The following is a 19,990-nucleotide window of genomic DNA, read 5'->3' on the forward strand; positions in this document are numbered from 1 at the left end:
CTGATCCCCTTGTCAGGGTCAGGGGCCCACTCCTAGGTGCTCCCAAACCCACCACGCGGTGGACGACCTTCTCCTTGTCCCCCTATAGATTGCGCCTCTCCGCACTCGGGAAGTTCACTGGCCATCTTGTCAGCTGTCTAGTCAAGGAAACAGTCCCAAGACGGGACAAATGATGGAGGCGAGGCAGCCTGACCACCACCAGGAGTGCACGTCACAGTCCCGACGACGTGGGGTAGCTCAGTTTCGTCTCCTCTGTCCACGGAGAGGACATGTGTGGGCCCTCTTTATCTTTAGAGTAATTATACCGTTTTCTGTCATGTCGCTTTCTTTAGTGTATAAACATGTAAATTCGATGACACAGAACGTTATTAGGAACCACAGGTCTCTGGTGGGCCCATGCAGACCAGTGAGGCTGGGCCTTCACACACAAAGAACACACATGTCCACATGTCCATGTCTGTGGAGCTGGCGAGCCCAGACCACAGGAGATGCTTGGTCCTAATTATCACACAGCTGCCAGTGATTCACATCCATATATATATATGTATATATATATATATATATACATATATATATATATATATTTTTTTCTTTTGCGGTTCGCGGGCCTCTCACTGCTGTGGCCTCTCCCGCTGCGGAGCACAGGCTCCGGACGCGCAGGCTCAGCCGCCATGGCTCACGGGCCCAGCCGCTCCACGGCATGTGGGATCTTCCCGGACCGGGGCACGAACCCGTGTCCCCTGCATCGGCAGGCGGACTCTCAACCACTGCGCCACCAGGGAAGCCCCTCTCCCATATTTTTGTCACACGCTAAAGAGGTTCTGACAGAGACCCAGACTTCTGTCTTCTTTTCCTTGGCCTGGCTGTGCTGTAGGCAGTGGGGAGCAAGCACAGGGCCTCCCCAGGGCCAGTTACCTTCTCGAGGTCTGGTTCCTCTAAGCCCAGCGCTAACTCATTGTTGTCCATCACAGAGGAAGCAGCCACGTCCAGCGGGGTGGATCCTCTCATGGACGGGGAGGCTGAGGAAGGAGGAGAGAAGGAGAAAGAAAGAGAGAAAGAGGCCATCTAGCGCTGAGCTGAGGTTGCAGTGCACAGTAATGGCCAGGAGAGGGCAGCAAACACAAAACCTGGATCACATCGCTGCCCCCCAAGGGGGGCTGCCCACCCAATTTAAGAACAGCTCTATTTGCTATCTTTCCTCCCCACACTCATTACTGATTGTGAATATAGCTTCAGTTAGAAAATCAGTTCATAGGATCAGCTGGGACCACGTATTTTCAAGTGCTTTTCTAACATGGAGGTTCTTGGGCCCCCATTTGGTGATCATTCAAAAGTCTCAGATGTCACTTGATCAACTAAGCTCACATAACTTGGCCATTTCTGGGGTCACCACCTAGAGTTAAAAACAGCCTCAAACAGAATTAGCTCTTACAGTTAAATCAGGTCACCAACGTTGTCTTTCGTTTCCTTTGTTTGGTTCTTAGGCTAGAACTGAGAAAAACTTCAGGTGGCGTTTTATAAAAAGATTGGTCACTGTATGGTTGCATTTGATAAATAAGAAAACTGAGATTTCAGATTTCACGTGCACGTCATGTGTGTATTTGAGTCTTCCACAAATTCATTTGGTTTACATCCACAACAGTGAGTGAGGCATGTGCATGCGTTGGTTTTCTAGCAGTGGTGATGGATTTACACTCTTTGCCCATAGTTCCTCCTGGCCCGTCTGCCTTGCAGCTACGAACGCACTGGCTGGTTGGCTGATGGGACGGGCATGCAGCCCAAGAGGGGATTGGATCCATGACCTTGGCCTCGTTAGCACTGCTCCCTGGTCAGTTGAATGGGCTGGGAGGCGCTGTATCTCCAGACTACATACACAGTCTCAGGCACCATTTCATATACCATGAGCCACTGGTCTCCAGAGAGGAGAGTCAAACTGTGGCTATGCTGACACAAATCTATCACCAGCGCTGGTCGGCAGCGACTTCTCTACTTAGGTTGGAGAGTGGAGACATGGTATTATTATCATCTCACCTGTTTTTAGATCAGGCAGGGTTCCTTCTTATATTTAAAAATACCATAGCATGCATGTGACTTTTTTCCCTTTATTGCCTAAGTGGTCAGCAGGGGGAGGGTAACCTCTGAGCCAACGGCAGACGTTATGATGTGACCTACCTAGGCCAACACTGCTATTCTCCAGCAGGTAACTGAGATGCTCAAACATGGCCTTCTGATTTTGTCGGCTAATTCGACAGAAATAGCACAGGAAGCGGCAACAGCTAGCAACCATCTTTGGAAAGGCAATCTGTAGGGAGAAGTAGAAAGTGTCAGGGAGAAGAATCTATCACGAGGCCTTTCTGAAAAGGCTGACTTCAAAGTCTTAGGGTGAAGTCTTGCAAGCTGCCAACAGTCTGGAAAATGAATTTTCTCTTTACTTCCAGATGGTTCCAAGACTGATTCATAGGAGGGACAGAGAATACACACCTAAAAGAGGCTTCTAAAAATACTGAGAGCTAATTATAATTCCTGAAGTATCTCTTCTTTCAAAGAAAATAGATGTCAAACCAGAAACCCAGTCATCCTTACATGTCATGAGAAACTGTACAACCCTACATCAGACTATTCTAACTAGGAAGGGAGTAGACAGAAAGGCAGATGGGTGGTCACAGACAAACAAGACCCAAAACTATGATCACACCTGAGTCTTCTGGGTAAAGATTGGCTCCTACAGTTGTAGAAGTCCCCAGAGCATCACCGTCTCAGACTGTGAGCCTTCCCCCTACTTCTGTCCTTGATAACTACTGTCCTATGGGCTCCTATAGTACTCGTAATATGATTCTTACAATTTAGCGCCGAGATGCCAACTTCTATTACCATCTACAGTGCTTGGCTTCTCTGCTTAACAAAGTAATTAGCATCTCCAGGGCTTGGCCACATCTCCCGTCCGATCAATCATGCTCAGTAAATGGTATCAGTGTTCCCTCAGGACCCTAGAAAGCCCTTAATTTCTGCCTTTAGAATCATGGAGGCTCTGAAAGCTCCAGTCTGCCTGCCTGCTGAGGCGTCCAGACATTTGCTCAGGGATCTCCTGGAGAGAGTCCACTTTCAAAAGAGACCGGAGGGAAGGAAGTGAGGAGGAAAGTAAGCCTGGCTCCTGTTCCTACCTCACAGCCCTCACATGTCAATACTGGTGGAACTGCTTTCCTAGGATCAGGCACTTCGGAATTTCCAATATTTGAAAACACACCCCATCTTCTGCCTTCAGAAGCTCTCTAGCTCTGAAGAGGACCCAGACAAATTGGGATACATGCCCAGGTGGGCCCAATCAGCACTCCCTGCCCCTTGGCAACGGGAGCTCCCCCCACCCCCCACCCCCCCCCCCCCCCCCCCCCCCGCCCCCGACAGCAGGCTCCTTATGGGGAAGCTGGTCAGGAATTCCAGCATCGTCAGGAACTTGGCTCAGAGAGGAAACACGCATACTCTGGTGGGAACACTGCCAGGATTGTTATTAAAATCGTGTTCTCCTTTAGAACAGCCTTCTCCTGACACAGCACCAAACACAGCAGGCTCCTAAGTGGAGCCAGAGGCATTCCATCTCCGAAGGAGCAGGGCTGCAGAGGATGGGAAGGAGACTAAGTAGCCCAGTGGAATGAGCGAGAAGAACTCCTACACTGGCTGGACCCCATCTCATGGCTCCTTCCTGGCTGTGTGCTCATCCCCGCCCCCTCCTTGGGAAGAGTCACTAGGCAGTTGGCACCAGCCATGTGGCTGTGAAGAGGTCACCTCACGTGTCCCTGCCCAGGGGTCAAGTTCTGGTTAAATTCTCCTCGGAGCATTACCTGAGATTTCTCTGCACCCAGCACGTTCACCATCACCTCCATGACTGTCTCGTGCATGCCGAGGACTCGCATGAGGTTGGGGTGCTGGTAAAACACCTTGTTGTTCATTATGTCTCTAGGGTAATCAGAGAGAGAGGTCAGCCCTTGCTTATTTCAATGCTACGACAATTCAGGGGCGAGAACACACAAAGGCACAAACATACTCGGGGTGACGTAATGTACATGTGACGTGCTGGAAAGATGCTAAGAAGGCACTAGGTTGGTGAGAATATACATGGAGGGCCTTTCTTTAGCTGAAAGGAATATTTTGTGTTCCTTTATTTCTACTAAGTGCTCTCTTTCTTTGAAATATTTCCTTCTAGTGACATTAAACAGTTGTCCCTTGCTTTTTTTGCTTGTAATAGTTTTGAGACAGCTCAAATCACTGGATTTCTCTTCCTCTGTGTGCTAAGGGTCTTCTACTTTCTGTTCTCTTGTCCTTATATCTATGTCTCTATGTACTTCAGTTATCCAAATGGTAGGGCTGTACCCTTTCCTTAAGGCAATTGTGTATTAGGTACCAATGACATTTTTGGACAGCAGTGCTAAAAAATCAATGAAATGATCAACAGTGAAACATAAAAGGAATTGTATTTTTAAGTCATTCAACATAAATTCACATGATAAAGCTGCAGGCAAATTAAAACACAGAAGCAGCCTGCGACCGGGCTGTGGAATCCCTTGCAGGTGGTTACTCTCTGCCCATACCCATTCCCCCAACGGTTGCAGCTGTTAAGAGGAGACACAATCAGTTTTTAGCGCAGCTGTGTCTATCTACTGCAAGGGCTGGGGGAGAGGCTAATTCTGTGGCTTTTTTCTCTTTCCATAGAAGTCTCTTCATCTCTATTATAAGATTCCTCTTTGGAAATGAGTTTAAAAAATGCATGCATCTTCCCCCGACTCCCAGCAGGTGTCCTCAGAGTCCCTGTTCTGGGGCTCAGTGATGCTCCTTTACTCTGCAGGCTCGTGGGTGGTAGGATGGAACATCCAGCAGCAGGAAGGCTGTAGCTCTAGTGCTTGATTTTAATCAAGTAAAACTGTGGGCTGGTCAGTGAACCTTGTGGGGCTTCAGTTTTCTCATCTGCAAAAGGGAACTATGCTACCTAATTAAAGGAAATCTTTTTGATGTCTAAAATGTGATCTTGCTTGTGGTATATATATATACAATGGAATACTACTCAGCCATAAAAAAGAATGAACATTTTCTATTTGCAGGAACGTGGATGGACTTGGGGGGCATTACGCTAAGTGATATAAATCTGACAAAGAAAGACAAATACTGTATGATATCACTTATATGTAGAATCTAAAAAATATAACAAACTAGTGAATACAACAAAAAAGAAGCAGACCCACAGATATAGAAACCAAATTAGAGGTGGGGAGACGGGGAGGGGAAACATAGGGGTGGGGCAGTGGGAGGTACAAACTGTTGGGCGTGAGACAGGCTCAAGGATGTATTGTACAACACGGGGAATTTAGCCAATATTTTGTAATAACTGTAAATGAAAAGTAACCTTTAAAAACTGTATAAAATAAATTAATTTTTAAATGATGAAAATAAAAATAAACAAATAAAATGCAATCTTTCTGGTGACGTGGCTTCTAAGGAAGAGCCACGAGCTACTGTCATGGGGAAAGGTGTCTCAAAGAACTGAAGAAAATGACTCCACGTTAGTCCTGAAAAAAGGGAGGAATTAGGCTGTAATTTTTCAGAGGGAAGTCTCAGAAGATCTCCAGTCAAAAACTCAAGTGCTCAAAACGTTTCTCTCTTGTGGAGTTGAACACACTGCCCCTTCCTCTGGATTTTTTCATTGCCTCCCTGGGGCTACTTTTATCAGATTCAAACTAAATATCTGCTTTTCTCCAAGATTCCTGCCCACTTCTTCTGGCCATGCCCCTTCATCCCCAATAGCCCACTGTCTGGCCTCTCAGGTTATCGAAGGTGACTGATTTAACGAGCACATAATCCCATGAGGAATGAAGTCAGGATGGGGGCACACGTAGGTTTTATGTGATTTGATTCCAGAACTGCCATATAGCAAGTTGAACCAGTTTTCCCAGCGGAAGCTTCTTTTTTTTTTTTTTGCGGTACGCGGGCCTCTCACTGTTGTGGCTTCTCCTGTTCTGGAGCACAGGCTCCGGACGCGCAGGCTCAGCGGCCATGGCTCACGGGCCCAGCCGCTCCGCGGCATGTGGGATCTTCCCGGACCGGGGCACGAACCCGCGTTCCCCGCATGGGCAGGCTGACTCTCAACCACTGCGCCACCAGGGAAGCCCTCCCACCGGAAGCTTCTTGGAGAACCTGCCCTTGATGGGAATGACCTACCCCAGCCCGTTGATCATGAGCAGCTCCTCCTCCTTGCCCATCCGGACACTAAGCAGGCAGCGAATCTGGCCCAGGGCAGCCAGCAGGCTGACGGTGTCGCTCACGGAGGCCTGGCTGATGGTGTAAGTCTTCCGCAGCGCCTGCAGCAGCTCCCCGATGCTGTCGTACTGCCTCCGCAGGAGGTTGAACATCATCCGAACCAGCTCTGCATCCTGGATCTGGTCCTCCTGGGCCCAGCAGATCATGGTCTGTGAGATGAGCTCCTTCAGTGTCGCTAGAAGGACAAGAGGAAGGACCAGTACTGAGGCTGTCAAGGCTCAGGAGAGCTGCATACTTCCGCCACGTCATTCAGTGATAACACACATCATCAGCTGGGAAGGGTTAAAAAATTCTTTTTTTAAGGGTAGGGTATGGCAGGTAGAGAAGTAGAACATATTACCAAAAGGCAGGGCCGTGAGCCGTACTATAAGAAAAGAGTATCTCCACTTTGAATTGAGAAACCTAAATATTCTATTTGGATTAAATGACATTAAATGATGTTTGAACGATGCTGGATGTAGAAGACGAAATAAGACGCCTTCTTGCCTTCAGGGTGCTCACAAGCTGGTTCTTTACATTTTCATTTTGACTTAAAAGTTACATTTTATCCTTATTTTATAATATAATGTAATACGCACTAACATGGATGCAAGCGCCACGGGATAGAGTGGGGAGTGAGTGATTCTGGATGGATGAAAACATTAAGAAGACATTGGTCACTGCCTCTTTAGAGTAAAGCACTATTAAGTGCTGGGATTTCTCTACCATAAATGCTATTCTCCAAGTGTTCTAAAGATACCACGTACCACGAACTGAGTAAGCCATGCCATTGACTCAAGAACTAAAATATATTTGAGTTGACACAAACATAAAAATACATTAGGGGATGGAGAGAAGTAGACTGACAACACTCTTTTAGGTCCAAAGACTTTGCAACACTGGACATCTGACCATCACCTGCTGAACTGGTTGTGTTGTCCTGGATCTTTTTTTTTAGGTACGCGGGCCTCTCACTGTTGTGGCCTCTCCTGTCGCGGAGCACAGGCTCCGGACGTGCAGGCTCAGCGGCCATGGCTCACGGGCCCAGCCGCTCCGCGGCACGTGGGATCTTCCCGGACCGGGGCACGAACCTGTGTCCCCTGCATCGGCAGGTGGACTCTCAACCACTGTGCCACCAGGGAAGCCCTGTCCTGGATCTTTGGCAGGAGTCAGCTGACATGTCAGGGAGTAATTTCACAAGCATCAAGAGAGAAACCAGTATGACTCTGAATTCAAAATTTATCAGGGCTCATGCTGGTTGCACAGAAACACCACTGGCTGCACAAGTAAAGGAAAGATGGCTGAAGTGGGACTCAAACCAGCACTGGGACCTTCAGAGGTTGAACTGAATAGCCCCTGAGAAGTGCTGATGGGCACTGGTGGGGGAAGATGACCAAAAGAGAGAGGCAGATCTGTGCAGAAGGACAGAGTGATAGGGGGCCCTGCCAGAATGTCTGGGAAGGCACTGCTCAACCCTCTCCATGTCATACACATTTCCAGAAGACACCATAACAGAAGTTAGAAATGCTGCTCTTATAATTTCATCCAAGTCCGGCTCTGCCCGTCACACTCCTGCAAGGTATGGATGGCACCAAGATCGTTAATTCAGACCCAGTGATAAAGGCAGAGCTCAGGGGATGATGAAGGTCACATAGTCTATCAGTGAAATGACTGGGAATAAGCTCAGATGGGTGCTCTCGGTAGCCTGTGCCCCATCTTTAACAGTCTAGTTTTCTACTCCATATCACTAAATATGGCAGATACCTGCTCTACATACAGTAATGGCTCATCATAAGGATATAAAAATAGAACTTCATTACCAAAGCTGCAGAAGAGATCGAGATGTAATGGATTAATTTAATTTACCGCTGTGTCAATCAACCCTGTGGGTGTTTTAGGTTCAGACAGGAGATGTAAGCTGAAAAACTTAAAAAAGGATACCCAAGGCAGAGAGAAGCACAGTTAAAAGATGTTCCTAAGAGATCTCACTAGGCAGGGACTGCTGACTAATATCTGTTAGGTTAGATAATATCTGTACTCTCTGAGAGAGAAAAGTTGTTTATGGTCTAAGCCTGGGCTCCTCTCAGGAACTTGTTTCCCCAGTAGCCCAACGTAAAAGTTCCTGTTTCTCCTACCTAATAGCCGCACTAAGGAATAAAAGCAGGACAAAACCATAGACATTCTTGGATGCAACGTAATTTTATCTAGTCCTAGTCCTGTATGTACATTTCCCTCTTAAGCCTGAATTTGGCCTGAAAGAATTACACTTCTCAATACATACAACCACATACTTTGCAGAGATAACACACATCACCACAGTCCCCGCCACACTTGAAAAGCAACCGACAGAGTTGTTAATCAGCTCAAGGGCCATTCCAACAGGGAATTTTACAGAGTCATAATGAAACAAAGCAAATATTAGCTTTCCCTTAGCCTGGCTTTCAGATTAATTCAGGATTTGCATTTGCTCTTAGCCACCATGACTTATCAATCCAAATCAATATTTGTAGCCCAGAGAACGAAACATTGCCAGCAAAGCATCTCATGAGAGGGCAAATGGGAAAGGAAACAGCTTTTTTTTTTTTTTTTTTTTTTTGAAAGGGCAAGATTTTATTTTAATATAGTTGATTTACAATGTTGTGTTAATTTCTGCTATACAGCAAAGTGATTCAGTTATACATATACATGTATACACACACACACATGTATATGTATACACAGTCTTTTTTTAAAGTTTTATTTTCCATTATGGTTTATCACAGGACACTGAGTATAGTTCCCTGTGCTATACAGTAGGATCTTGCTGTTATCCATTCTCTATGTAATAGTCTGTATCTGCTAATCCCAAACCCCCAATCCATCACACCCTCCCCCCCAACGCTCCATGACAACCACAAGTCTGTTCTCTATGTCTGTGAGTCCGTTTCTGAGAAACAGCTCTTTAACCCAAAAGGGTGGAGCGGGAAACGCCCCACAGGTTCTTCATCCAGGCCAGCCTTCAAGGCACGTATGAGACAACAGGATAAACAATTATCTGTGTGTGACCAAGCTAACGCTCAGTTAAAAAAATGTGACCCCAAGATCCTGACAGAAAGAGCAACTCATCATTGTGTATTGATGGGCAGATGGAATTCAGCCCAAGGCATGACATTTAAGGCCATTCTTGTTGGACAGGGCTTCAAATGGTGAGACCAAGGTCCAGAAAGTGAGGGAAAGAATAACTATGAGAAGAAAACAAATTGGGGGGTGGGAGGAAACATTCTTAAGAACCCTGAGAAGCATACTTTGTGGCCTGACGTATGCTAGAGACCTAGCACCCACCAAGCAAACGTAGACTGAATCATGAATTTCTAAAGGCCTAAACACTTCTGGGACTGAGAAAATGGAGCGTTATACCCCTGGCAGCAATGCTGTTGACAATTCCTCAGATTTTAATTAGCTCCCACGAGCCAGCATCAGAGAAGCGTAACCAGGGTAGAAAGGTTAAAAAGAATACATTTTCTTTTCTTTTCTATTTTATAAAATAAATTTATTTAGTTTTGGGTCTTTGTTGCTGCGCATGGGCTTTCTCTAGTTGCGGCGAGTGGGGGCTACTCTTCATTACGGTGCACGGGCTTCTCACTGCGGTAGCTTCTCTTGTTGCGGAGCACGGGCTCTAGGTGAGCGGGCTTCAGTAGTTGTGGCTCGCGGGCTCTAGAGTGCAGGCTCAGTAGTTGTGGCACACAGGCCTATTTGCTCCGCAGCATGTGGGATCTTCTCGGACCAGGGCTCAAACCCGTGTCCCCTGCATTGGCAGGCGGACTCTCAACCACTACGCCACCAGGGAAGCTCAATACATTTTCTAGAACGTGGTAGGCTCTCCATGTATCTGTACATCTGGGGATTAAAATAATTAATGCACATAACCATGTCTGGCGTATACCATGGGCTTAATAAAGGGTTAACTATTATGCTATCTATGCCAGTAGCTATAAAAATGTGATCCACAGACCCCTGGGATCTCCAAGACCCCTCAGGCAGTTTGCAAGGCCTACTGTATTTTCATAATAATTCTAAGATGTCGTTGGCCTTTTTAATTGTGTGGATAGCAACACTGATGGTGCAAAAGCAACAGTGAGTAAAACTGCTGGGGACATAGCACAAGTCAAGGCAGCAGCACCAAACTCTACGCTTTACTGCCGCATCCCTGAAACAGCGCCCAGTGTCTCATAAGAATGTTCTGAGTGAACTATAAAGATTATTAATTTTATTAACAATAAACTCTTGAGTATACATCCTTTCAATATCCGGTCTGACAAAATGGGAAGCATGCCTAAAGCACTTCTGTGGTACAAAGGTCAGTGGTTTTCCTGAGGAAAAACACGTGTGCAATTGTCGTCATTGTTATGAGCTAAACTAGGTGCTTATTTCATGGAATGACATCTTAATTAAAAGAACGACAAACTATGGTTAATAGTTTGAGTATTAACCATAATACTCTCTTGAGTAACAGAGAAATATTTTCTTAAAGATGAAAGAAGCCTGTCACTTGAAGGAAAACAACTGATAGTACCTATGGCCAAGTTTATCATTTGAGCTTTCAAGTGAAAACTAGAATTTTGCAAAATGTTTATCTGCCACTGTGAATTTGACAGCTTCCCAGCACTTAAAGACTTTTCTGATGAAGTTGTTGATATTAATGAATGATTTAAAAATATTTTATAATAAAATGTGTCAACATTTGAAAGCTCTGTAGAACTCAGTGAACCAATAATTTCCCAAAGGTCAATGCATGATGTTACAAAAGCATCATGGGTAAAAGAATCCATTTAACATGCAAGATAGACCAATGGATTGTTAGGTAACCAAATACAAAAATTTCTTTAATATGATTTCAGATCCCACATAGCAAATTAACTTTTGAGGAACTATTACTTGCTGAGTTTTGACATAGTATCAGAGAATATCCACAATTAAGTGAAAAGGCTACTAAAAATACTCCTTCCCTTTGCAACTATATATCTGTTTGAGGCCAATTCTTTAACCAGATATAAGAATTCAAAAAAACAAAAACAGAATCTAGCTATCTTCTAAGTCAGACACAGATTTATAAAAATGCAAAACAATGTCACTCATCATTTTTTTAATTTTTAAAAATTCAGTTGTTTTTCATAGAAGTATGTTATTTATGTAACATGTAATGGGTTTACTATTTATTAATTTATTTATTGAAGTACAGTTGATTTATATTAGTTTCAGGTGTACAACACAGTGATTCAATATTTCTATAGATTATACTCCATTTAAAGTTATTCTAAGATATTGGTGGGCTTCCCTGGTGGCACAGTGTTAAGAATCCGCCTGCCAAGGCAGGGGACATGAGTTCGAGCCCTGCTCCGGGAAGATTCCACATGCCGTGGAGCAACTAAGCCCGTGCACCACAACTACTGAGCCTGCACTCTAGAGCCCATGAGCCACAACTACTGAAGCCCATGCACCTATAGCCCGTGCTCTGCAACAAGATAAGCCACCACAATGAGAAGCCTGCACACTGCAACGAAGAGTAGCCTCTGCTCGCCGCAACTAGAGAAAGCCCGCACGCAGCAGCGAAGACCCAACGCAGCCGAAAACTAATAAATAAATAACAAAAAAACCCCCATCATTAAAAAAAAAGGATAGTGGCTATATTCCCTGTGCTGTACAATATATCCTTGCAGCTTATGTATTTTATCATAGTAGTTTGTACCTCTTAATCCCCTACCCTATCTTGCCCCTCCTCTCTTCCCTCTCCCCACTGGTAGCCACTAGTTTGTTCTCTGTATCTGTCAGTTTGTTTCTGTTTTGCTATATTCATTTGTTTGTTTTAGTTTTTAGATTCCACGTATAAGTGATAATACACTGTATTTGTCTTTCTCTGACTTATTTCACTAAGCATAATTGGGTTTATTATTTTTAAAGGAATTAACAAATAATCATTTTCCCATAAAACGGATAATAAATTAGAATTTAAAACAATTCTAATTCTAATTCAGTTTTAAATGTGTTAACGTGATAGATATAATCCTCATAAACTAAAGCATTTGGGGATCCTTGGTCATTTTTAAGAGCATAAAGGGGTCTCAAGACCAAAATTTAGAGAATCAGTGGTCTCTAGAAAAGGCCTATGTTAGGTGATGGCTGTGATTGGAAAGCAAAGCTTTCCCTACAGCTAAGATGAAACCCTGCTCCATTAGGCTATGTGATTCTAATCAAGTGGCTGAGACCTGAACCTTGCAAAGTGCGGCTTAGGAAGCTTTCTCTGTTTGTTTCTGGATAGGAGGTAGATGAAATGAGAGTATAGAGAGAGTAAGACAGCTCACATTGAGAATTAAAGTGAAGATTAAAGAATCACTATCTCGAAAGTTGAATCCCGGCAGTCGGCAAGGGGCCCAGCCGTTACTCATTCATCACCGAAGGGCTTCCCGCCAGCTTGAAGGGCCCTAAATGCTTCCCTCTTCCATTTGGGTTGAAGATCAGTCACCTTGGGGGCGAGGAGGGGGCCGGGTATCTTTGATACGGAGGTTGCTGGGCCTTCTGCAGCCTGTCTGCGGCCAGTACAATGGGGTGCACAGAGAAAAGGTGGGCTTCAGGCTGCAGGGGGCGGCATTAAACCTCTGCCCCCGACATTAGCTTACCTTTCGGCAAAGACTTCACTCTCATTAACGCTGGAAACCAGGGCTGTCAATTCCAGAAGGCTTTGCTCTGGAGGCCATGTATATCTAGGCCTCAGGACAGACGTCACTCACCTGTTTCTGCCTCTCCTCATCTTAGTAGCTGAATTACCTCCAGTTGTGTCCCTCCTAAATAAGCTTATTAATAATAGAACGATAATTTCTGTTATGTGCCCAATTTTGAGTAAAGAAATCTATATGAAACTAGTTCAAGACACAGTAATTACCCAAAGCAGCCTAGCTGGGAAAGCTAAGTACATACACGTGAAGAAGAAATAAAGTGTAAAATAATGGGCGAAACTGTGTTGCCTAAGACATTTAGAAATAAGACAACTTATAAGAAGGTACAACTTCCATTGTAATACATATACCCAAAAGAAATCAGAGAAGAGAAATGATCAGATCTTCCCTTCTTACATTTTTCCCTAACGAGTCCTTTATCTAAAGTTCTTTATGTTTCTAGAATAGGTCCACGTTACATGGAGACTAAAGAGGAAGGGAGGAAAAAGTTCTATCATGAAGTTAAGAGGGTCCCTCCAAGGGAGATACAAAACGGTCTGAGAGAAAAGACATTCCAATGGTTTGGAATGCCATTTCCCTTCAAAATATGATTCACACAAGTAGTTCACATAGTAAATACTTATTATTTTTTTCTGGTATCAATGGGAGAGTGCTGACAATTTTGGAAGGATTTTCAACAAAGCAAACGGAGGCGATTCTCGAGATACATTTGAATCTCTTTCTTAAGCAGAGACAGATACAACTAAATATTGATTTCATTTCTGCTGTTTTTCTAAATTCATCTTTGGAAATGCTGCCCTTTAATGACTAAAGACACTCTGGTGTTCATAAGAAACACATCTCTATGTCTGTGAGTCTGTTTCTGTACTTAGAGAACGAATTTATGGTTACGGGAACGGGAACGGGGCCGGGGGGACGGGTAGATTGGGAGTTTGAGATTGACACGTACACATTGCTATATTTAAAATATATAACCAACAAGGTCCTACTGTATAGCACAGGGAACTCAACTCAATATTCTGTAATAACCTATATGGGAAAAGAATCTGAAAAAGCATAGATACTTGTGTATGTATAACTGAATCACTTTGTTGTACACCTGAAACTAACACAACATAGTTAATCAATGGGAAAAAAATTGCTAAACCTACAAAGAAAAGAAAAGAAATACATCTCCTGAAGGGGGCGAGGCTCCGGGAATAAGGTAAAGGTGAGGTGGAGAGGTCAATCTACTGTTTGCCATCATGTTCTGGCCCCTGTTACTTTCTCATAATGTGCACACACGTCTAATTGCTCCACTCAGAACCTCCACCCCATGTGATAAAATTGCTTCCCCAGTCTTGGTTGCAATGCTAGGATTTTTAACCACCGATTTACCTGTTCCAAGAAGGCCTTGTCAAGTGAACTGGATGGTTCAGCTCATGGGATTTTGAAAAAGCTAACGTGCTCTTTTCAAAAACGAAAAAGAAAGAAAGATACGTAACCAAGCCCTTGTTTTTCTGTTGAGAGAGAAAAAATCCTATGAAACAGAACGCCTTTGGGATGCTAGACGTGTACGTGTGGTTTCCTTGATGACTATAAACAGCTTCGCTTATGAAATTATTAACATTCTGACTCACACCTTACTTTTGTAATTAGTCTAATTAGGGATAGTCAAATCTAGGCAATTATATCAAGTATATGATCTAGAAACCGCATTTTAAATGATTGCTCAGGCTAACTCAGAGTGGAAATATTTCTAAGGCACTGTATTGTTTAGGGAGACTTGAAGACTGAAAGGTAGTTTAAAAGAAAAACTGCTACTTCACTACTTAATTTCTCGACTAGTCAGACATTCCACATAAGAAGAAAGGATTCGACTATCTTCAAATTAGAGCTAGCCTTACTTAGTACACCGGTTTGGGAGCCCAGGTAGTCATTTGTTGGTAAGTTGTTTATTTCCTTCCTCTTGTCACTTTGTAACCTCCTATTGGACCTCAGAACCTCAAGCCCAACCATTCTGTGAACCTAGCAAGCAAATTCTCTAGGGAGTCACCCATCATACGTGGTATAACGCTTTTCTAAATGGTCAAATTACCAGCTTTGCCATGCCAACTACAATAAGAAAAAGGCCATTTATTCTCACGGTGCAGGTTTAAATTTTTAGGCTTCAGAGGTCTGAAAAGCATCTTTTCATCTCTAAATTTAGACCACAGTCCAAGTGGCCATCAAACAATGAAGTGCGTGCTTACTATCAGAGAGCAGATGTTGGCCACTGGCAAAGCAAATCCCTGCAGCTTACAGATTCCAAACCTATGCTGGTGTTACATTTCTTTGAGTGTGCTCTTAAATCTGGGTCAGTTTGGAAGAAAAAGTGTTCCCAATTACATTGTGGAGAGGGCGCAAACAAAACGGCACTGCCCTTAGTTTAAACTTAAGAAAGCAATTTATAATGCTCACACTTACAATGGGAAAAGAAAAATAATTATCTGTCTCTAAATTACGTACACTTATTTTTAAATTCTAGGTGATTAAAAAGTCAGCTTGTGGCATGCTGCAAATGCTCTGGAGGCGTAACAGTTGGTAGATCAATTCCGAGTAGAAAGAACAAGTGTATTTTGACCTCTGCTTTCTTCCTCCCTGGGGTAGGGTGAATAATGCCCCTCTACACCCCCGCCAAGATGTTCAGTTCTAAATTCTCAGAACCCGTGAATATGTTACCTTACATGGCAAAGATACTTTGCAGATGTGTTTAAGTTAAGGATCTTGAGATGGGAAGATTATCCCGGGTTATCTGGGTGGGCTCAATGTAATCACAAGTGTCCTTTTAAGAGGGAGGCAGGAGGGTTAGAGTCAGAGAAGGACTTGTGATGACAGAAGCAGAGGTTGAACCGGTACCTCTGCTGGAGGGGCCACCAGTCAAAAAATGCAGGAGGACTTTTGAAGTTGGGAAAGGCAAGAGCGGATTCTCTCCAGAGGACTGCAATGTTACTAACCCGTTTTAGACTTGTGACCTCCACAGCTGGGTGCTAACAAATCTGTGTTGTTTTAAGCCACCAAGTTTGTGGTAATTTGTTACACCAGCAGTAGGAAACTAATATAGTTCCATGGATAGGAAGTCCTGGGTTGAGGATATCTGACTGTTTTCCTGAAGCTCCAAATCAGACTGGAGCATCTCAGTGAGCAAGTACTACAGACACTGGGACCTGAGAGAGAGCCGGTTTTCTAAATTTTTTATGAGGCAACTGGAGTAAATAAATGACAGGGTTGCTGACAAAAGCAAAGTCTCTCTGGATCTGGCCCAGAGCTTGTGTCAAACGAGAACAACATCAAACGCAGAAAGTACCTACCGTAGAACCGCTATGGCCCATTAGATCATGTACACACATCACAGACAGCACATTCTCTAGTTCCCGTAACACAGCTTTCGGGCCTCTACTGCCCCTCTGAACATCAAGGGTAGAAATGCCTACATCTCAACACTACCCGCTGAGTATATGAAAGATGCTGTAGGTGATGACCATCATGGCATAATAAATATTCCTGACAATGAGCCAGCAACCATTTGACCATCCTTCCTTCTTAACAGAACTCTGCTTTTGTACCGATATCTGCCTCTCTGCCTTACGGCCCATGTTCCTCTGTGAAAGGACCCAACACCACTACAAAGGTGGCTCTGTTGACTAAGTCACCAGCACATGTTATTTTCTAGGTCACACGCATCGGTTCATAAGTTGACCCACGATCGGGTTCTCCAATCAAAGGTGATCTCAGGATCCTTGCCCCGCGTATCAGGGCAGAAGAAACTTTCTTGCTTTTCCCTTGGACACTGTAATGCATGGATGTAAGGCCCAGAACTACAGCCGCCATGCTGGCTGGGGACGTGAGCAGAGCCAAGGGATTAACTCAACCAGGGCCTGGCTCCATCTCTAAACCTCCAGATACGCCAGTCAAAAAAGTCCCTTGTCAGCTCCTCTACCTGAATTGGGCTTTCTGTTCTTTTTTGATGAAAGCATCTGAGATGATAATTGCGGAGATGAAGTTCTTACGTATGACCTGTGCTTTGTACATTCACTTCAGAAGCTGAGAGGGATGCCAACTTCTAAGTATCAGAACCTTAAACTGAGCACTGCTTTAGTGAATTCTTATATTCCCTTCCCTTACCCCGTGAAGTAGGAATTATTATTCTCTTTTTTACAGAGAAGAAAACTGAAACATACAGAAGTTACAGAAATTTGCCTAACGTCATAAGTAGTAAATGAGCGAGCAGGGATTCAAACCTTGCCTGCTAGAATCTAAACCCATCTACTTTACCATCTTAGCGTCGCTTAGTCTCAATAGCTTCATAAAATTCAGAAAAATAGTTATCTTTATTAATGCTTTAAATTTATATTATACTGCTTAGATGGTCTCTTAATAAACTCCAAAATGGATTCAGAAATAAATCCTGAAAATCAAAAAGCTTTAGCTCTTTTTCTAACTGACTCTAGCTGGGCACATTAGCTACTCTCTCAGAGCCTTGGACTCTTCACCAATAAAATGAAGTGAACAATATAAAATCCATGTTGAAGAAAATGAATGGGAGTGTGGTCTAGTGACAAGAGTGCGGGGTACTTTGTTCCTGCTCTGCCTGTGTGACTTTGGTCAAGATGCTTTACCTCTCTGTGTCTCTGTTCACTTCTATGGAGTCAAGTCACTTGTGGCTTTATATTCTATGATTCTATGTCTATCCAACCCACTGAGCTCTTGAAAGTGTTGTTCTAATTTATTAAAATGGTAAATGAATGCCTATGGCTTCATCGGGTAAAACTGATGAGCACCAAGAATTTTACCACTGCTCTTTTTTTTTTTTTTGCGGTACGCGGGCCTCTCACTGTTGTGGTCTCTCCCGTTGCGGAGCACAGGCTCCGGACACGCAGGCTCAGCGGCCATGGCTCACGGGCCCAGCCTCTCCGCGGCATGTGGGATCTTCCCAGACCGGGGCACGAACCTGTGTCCCCTGCATCGGCAGGCGGACTCTCAACCACTGCGCCACCAGGGAAGCCCTACCACTGCTTTTTAATGCTACCCAGCTTGCTCTTACCCATGATGTTACCCAGCTTGCTCTTACTAATAGTGAAACCTGAGATTGAGGAAGTAAAATCTTAAAATGCCAGCAGTTACTGACCATGGTGAGGAAGTGGTCATTATCAAAGCATCACTGCACACCGCTAATCACTTACATTGAGGAGATGAGCTGTGGAAACTTGATGGCCTTTCTGATGACCGTCCTGATTGCTGGAGGAGAAAGAGCCCTTCCTATGTCAGGGGTCAGACGGCACAATAACACTCTCCAGATTTAGTTGGGAAGATTTACTGGGGAAAGTCTCATGCCCTCTGTGCTCTGAGCTCCAGAGCTTCCTCGGGGCTGAAAGTCTGGTCTGCGTTACAAAGTATCCAAATCCCTAGACTTCTGAGCAGAGAAGGTCAGGGAGAAAGTCAAATCCATCCACTCCAAGGAGATTTGGAAAATTCATCATGCTCATTTCTCTGAACTTGCCCGGTGCCTCTCTGTCTCGGGCTGTGCACATGGTGCCACTTTTGCCTCATTTCAGTAGAACAAGGATGCTATTGAGATCACTGAGAACAAGGTTACAAGGCCCTGAAAACCTGAAAGGCAAAGCCTGCAAAGACAACTGGACATTGTTGTTCTAAGAAAGAACCGCTCTGTTTACGACGGGGCCCAATGAACAGGCACTGGCTGTCAGACCCCCAGAGACACGTGATGCGCAAGCGTCCCACCGCCCGGCTCTGCAGCAGGCAGCTGAACGTCTAAGAAAGCACCCAGCTCTCGTTCATCTCAGCTCTCCATTTAATTTTGGGACATGAATACTTGTTTCCTTCTCTACGGGCTTCCTTGGCTGGGGAATAAGGATAAAAGTTCAGGCTGCTTGCTAGAACATTCTACTTCTCACAACAGTAGTAGCCAATATTTACTAAGAGCTTCCTGTGTGTCAGACTCTGTGCTAAATGCTGTATCTGAATTATTTACTTAACCCTCATGACCACCATGTAAGAACAGAAAAGACAGATGTGGCGGGAACTGAGTTTCTCCAACATGGATGGCCGTTGTTAGACTAATCCTCACTTTATTTTTTATTTTATTTATTTATTTATTTTTATGGTACGCGGGCCTCTCACTGTTGTGGCCTCTCCCATTGCAGAGCACAGGCTCCGGACGCGCAGGCTCAGCGGCCAGGGCTCACGGGCCCAGCCACTCCGCGGCATGTGGGATCTTCCCGGACCGGGGCACAAACCCGTGTCCCCTGCATCGGCAGGCGGACTCTCAACCACTGCGCCACCAGGGAAGCCCCCCACTTTATCTTTTATGTTGGCAAAGAAGCACTTCAATTTAATAAACGAACCAAGGATCTTGTAAAGAGGGGGTCTGCTGAGGCAGTGGGGGAGTGAGTGCTGTACAGGAGACAGAGAGTCTCACCTCTCTGCACAACTGGACCCTACAAACTGCCCAGTCTCGCTGGCCTGGCTGCCCTGGACCTTGGCTCTCAGGGCACGCCATATGGGGACAGTCTCGTGGCAGTTGGCTATTTCTGCTAAATCTGTTTCCCTCCCTCAGTGGTTTTCTACCTTGGCCAGAGCATCCCCACTTGTGAAGCAGACAGCTTCATCCCCAGGACAGTTTCCCCAGCTGGCTGGCCACCCCCTCCCGTTAGAGGCAGCCCCGCAAAGCACCAGTGGGGCTCACGGTGCCGGTTCTGCCAGCCCATCTCTGCAGCCTCCTGGGGTCTCATCCATCATATGGAGATAATTAGCCTGTTGTTTCTAAAATAGTCAACCAGCCTCATAATCACTTTCTCAAAAACACTCAGGCGATTAAATGACCGATGATGACAACAGGGTAAAGAGAACAGAGAGAACAGATGATGTTTGCTGATGTGGTAGGGAGGGAAATCTCTGAAATGAAGATGAAGCACAGATGGGACAGCAAAGGACTCAGGGACCTGAGGTCTCTGTCTTTA

At 44.7% G+C, this 19,990-nt stretch overlaps 1 protein-coding gene across 1 annotated transcript in view; it reads right to left on the minus strand.

The window, feature by feature from the left end:
* RYR3 (ryanodine receptor 3) overlaps positions 1-19,990 on the minus strand; it is a 374,244-nt gene that overhangs the window by 139,196 nt on the left and 215,058 nt on the right. The window contains exons 39-42 of the mRNA XM_065871700.1: positions 6,205-6,478; positions 3,837-3,951; positions 2,173-2,302; positions 916-1,019 (exon numbers count right to left, since the gene is read on the minus strand). Of these exons, the coding sequence (XP_065727772.1) occupies positions 916-1,019; positions 2,173-2,302; positions 3,837-3,951; positions 6,205-6,478 (623 nt within the window). The remainder of the gene's footprint in view (positions 1-915; positions 1,020-2,172; positions 2,303-3,836; positions 3,952-6,204; positions 6,479-19,990) is intronic.

The sequence above is a fragment of the Phocoena phocoena genome, chromosome 2, assembly GCF_963924675.1.
Source record: "Phocoena phocoena chromosome 2, mPhoPho1.1, whole genome shotgun sequence".
Taxonomy (NCBI): Eukaryota; Metazoa; Chordata; class Mammalia; order Artiodactyla; family Phocoenidae; genus Phocoena; species Phocoena phocoena.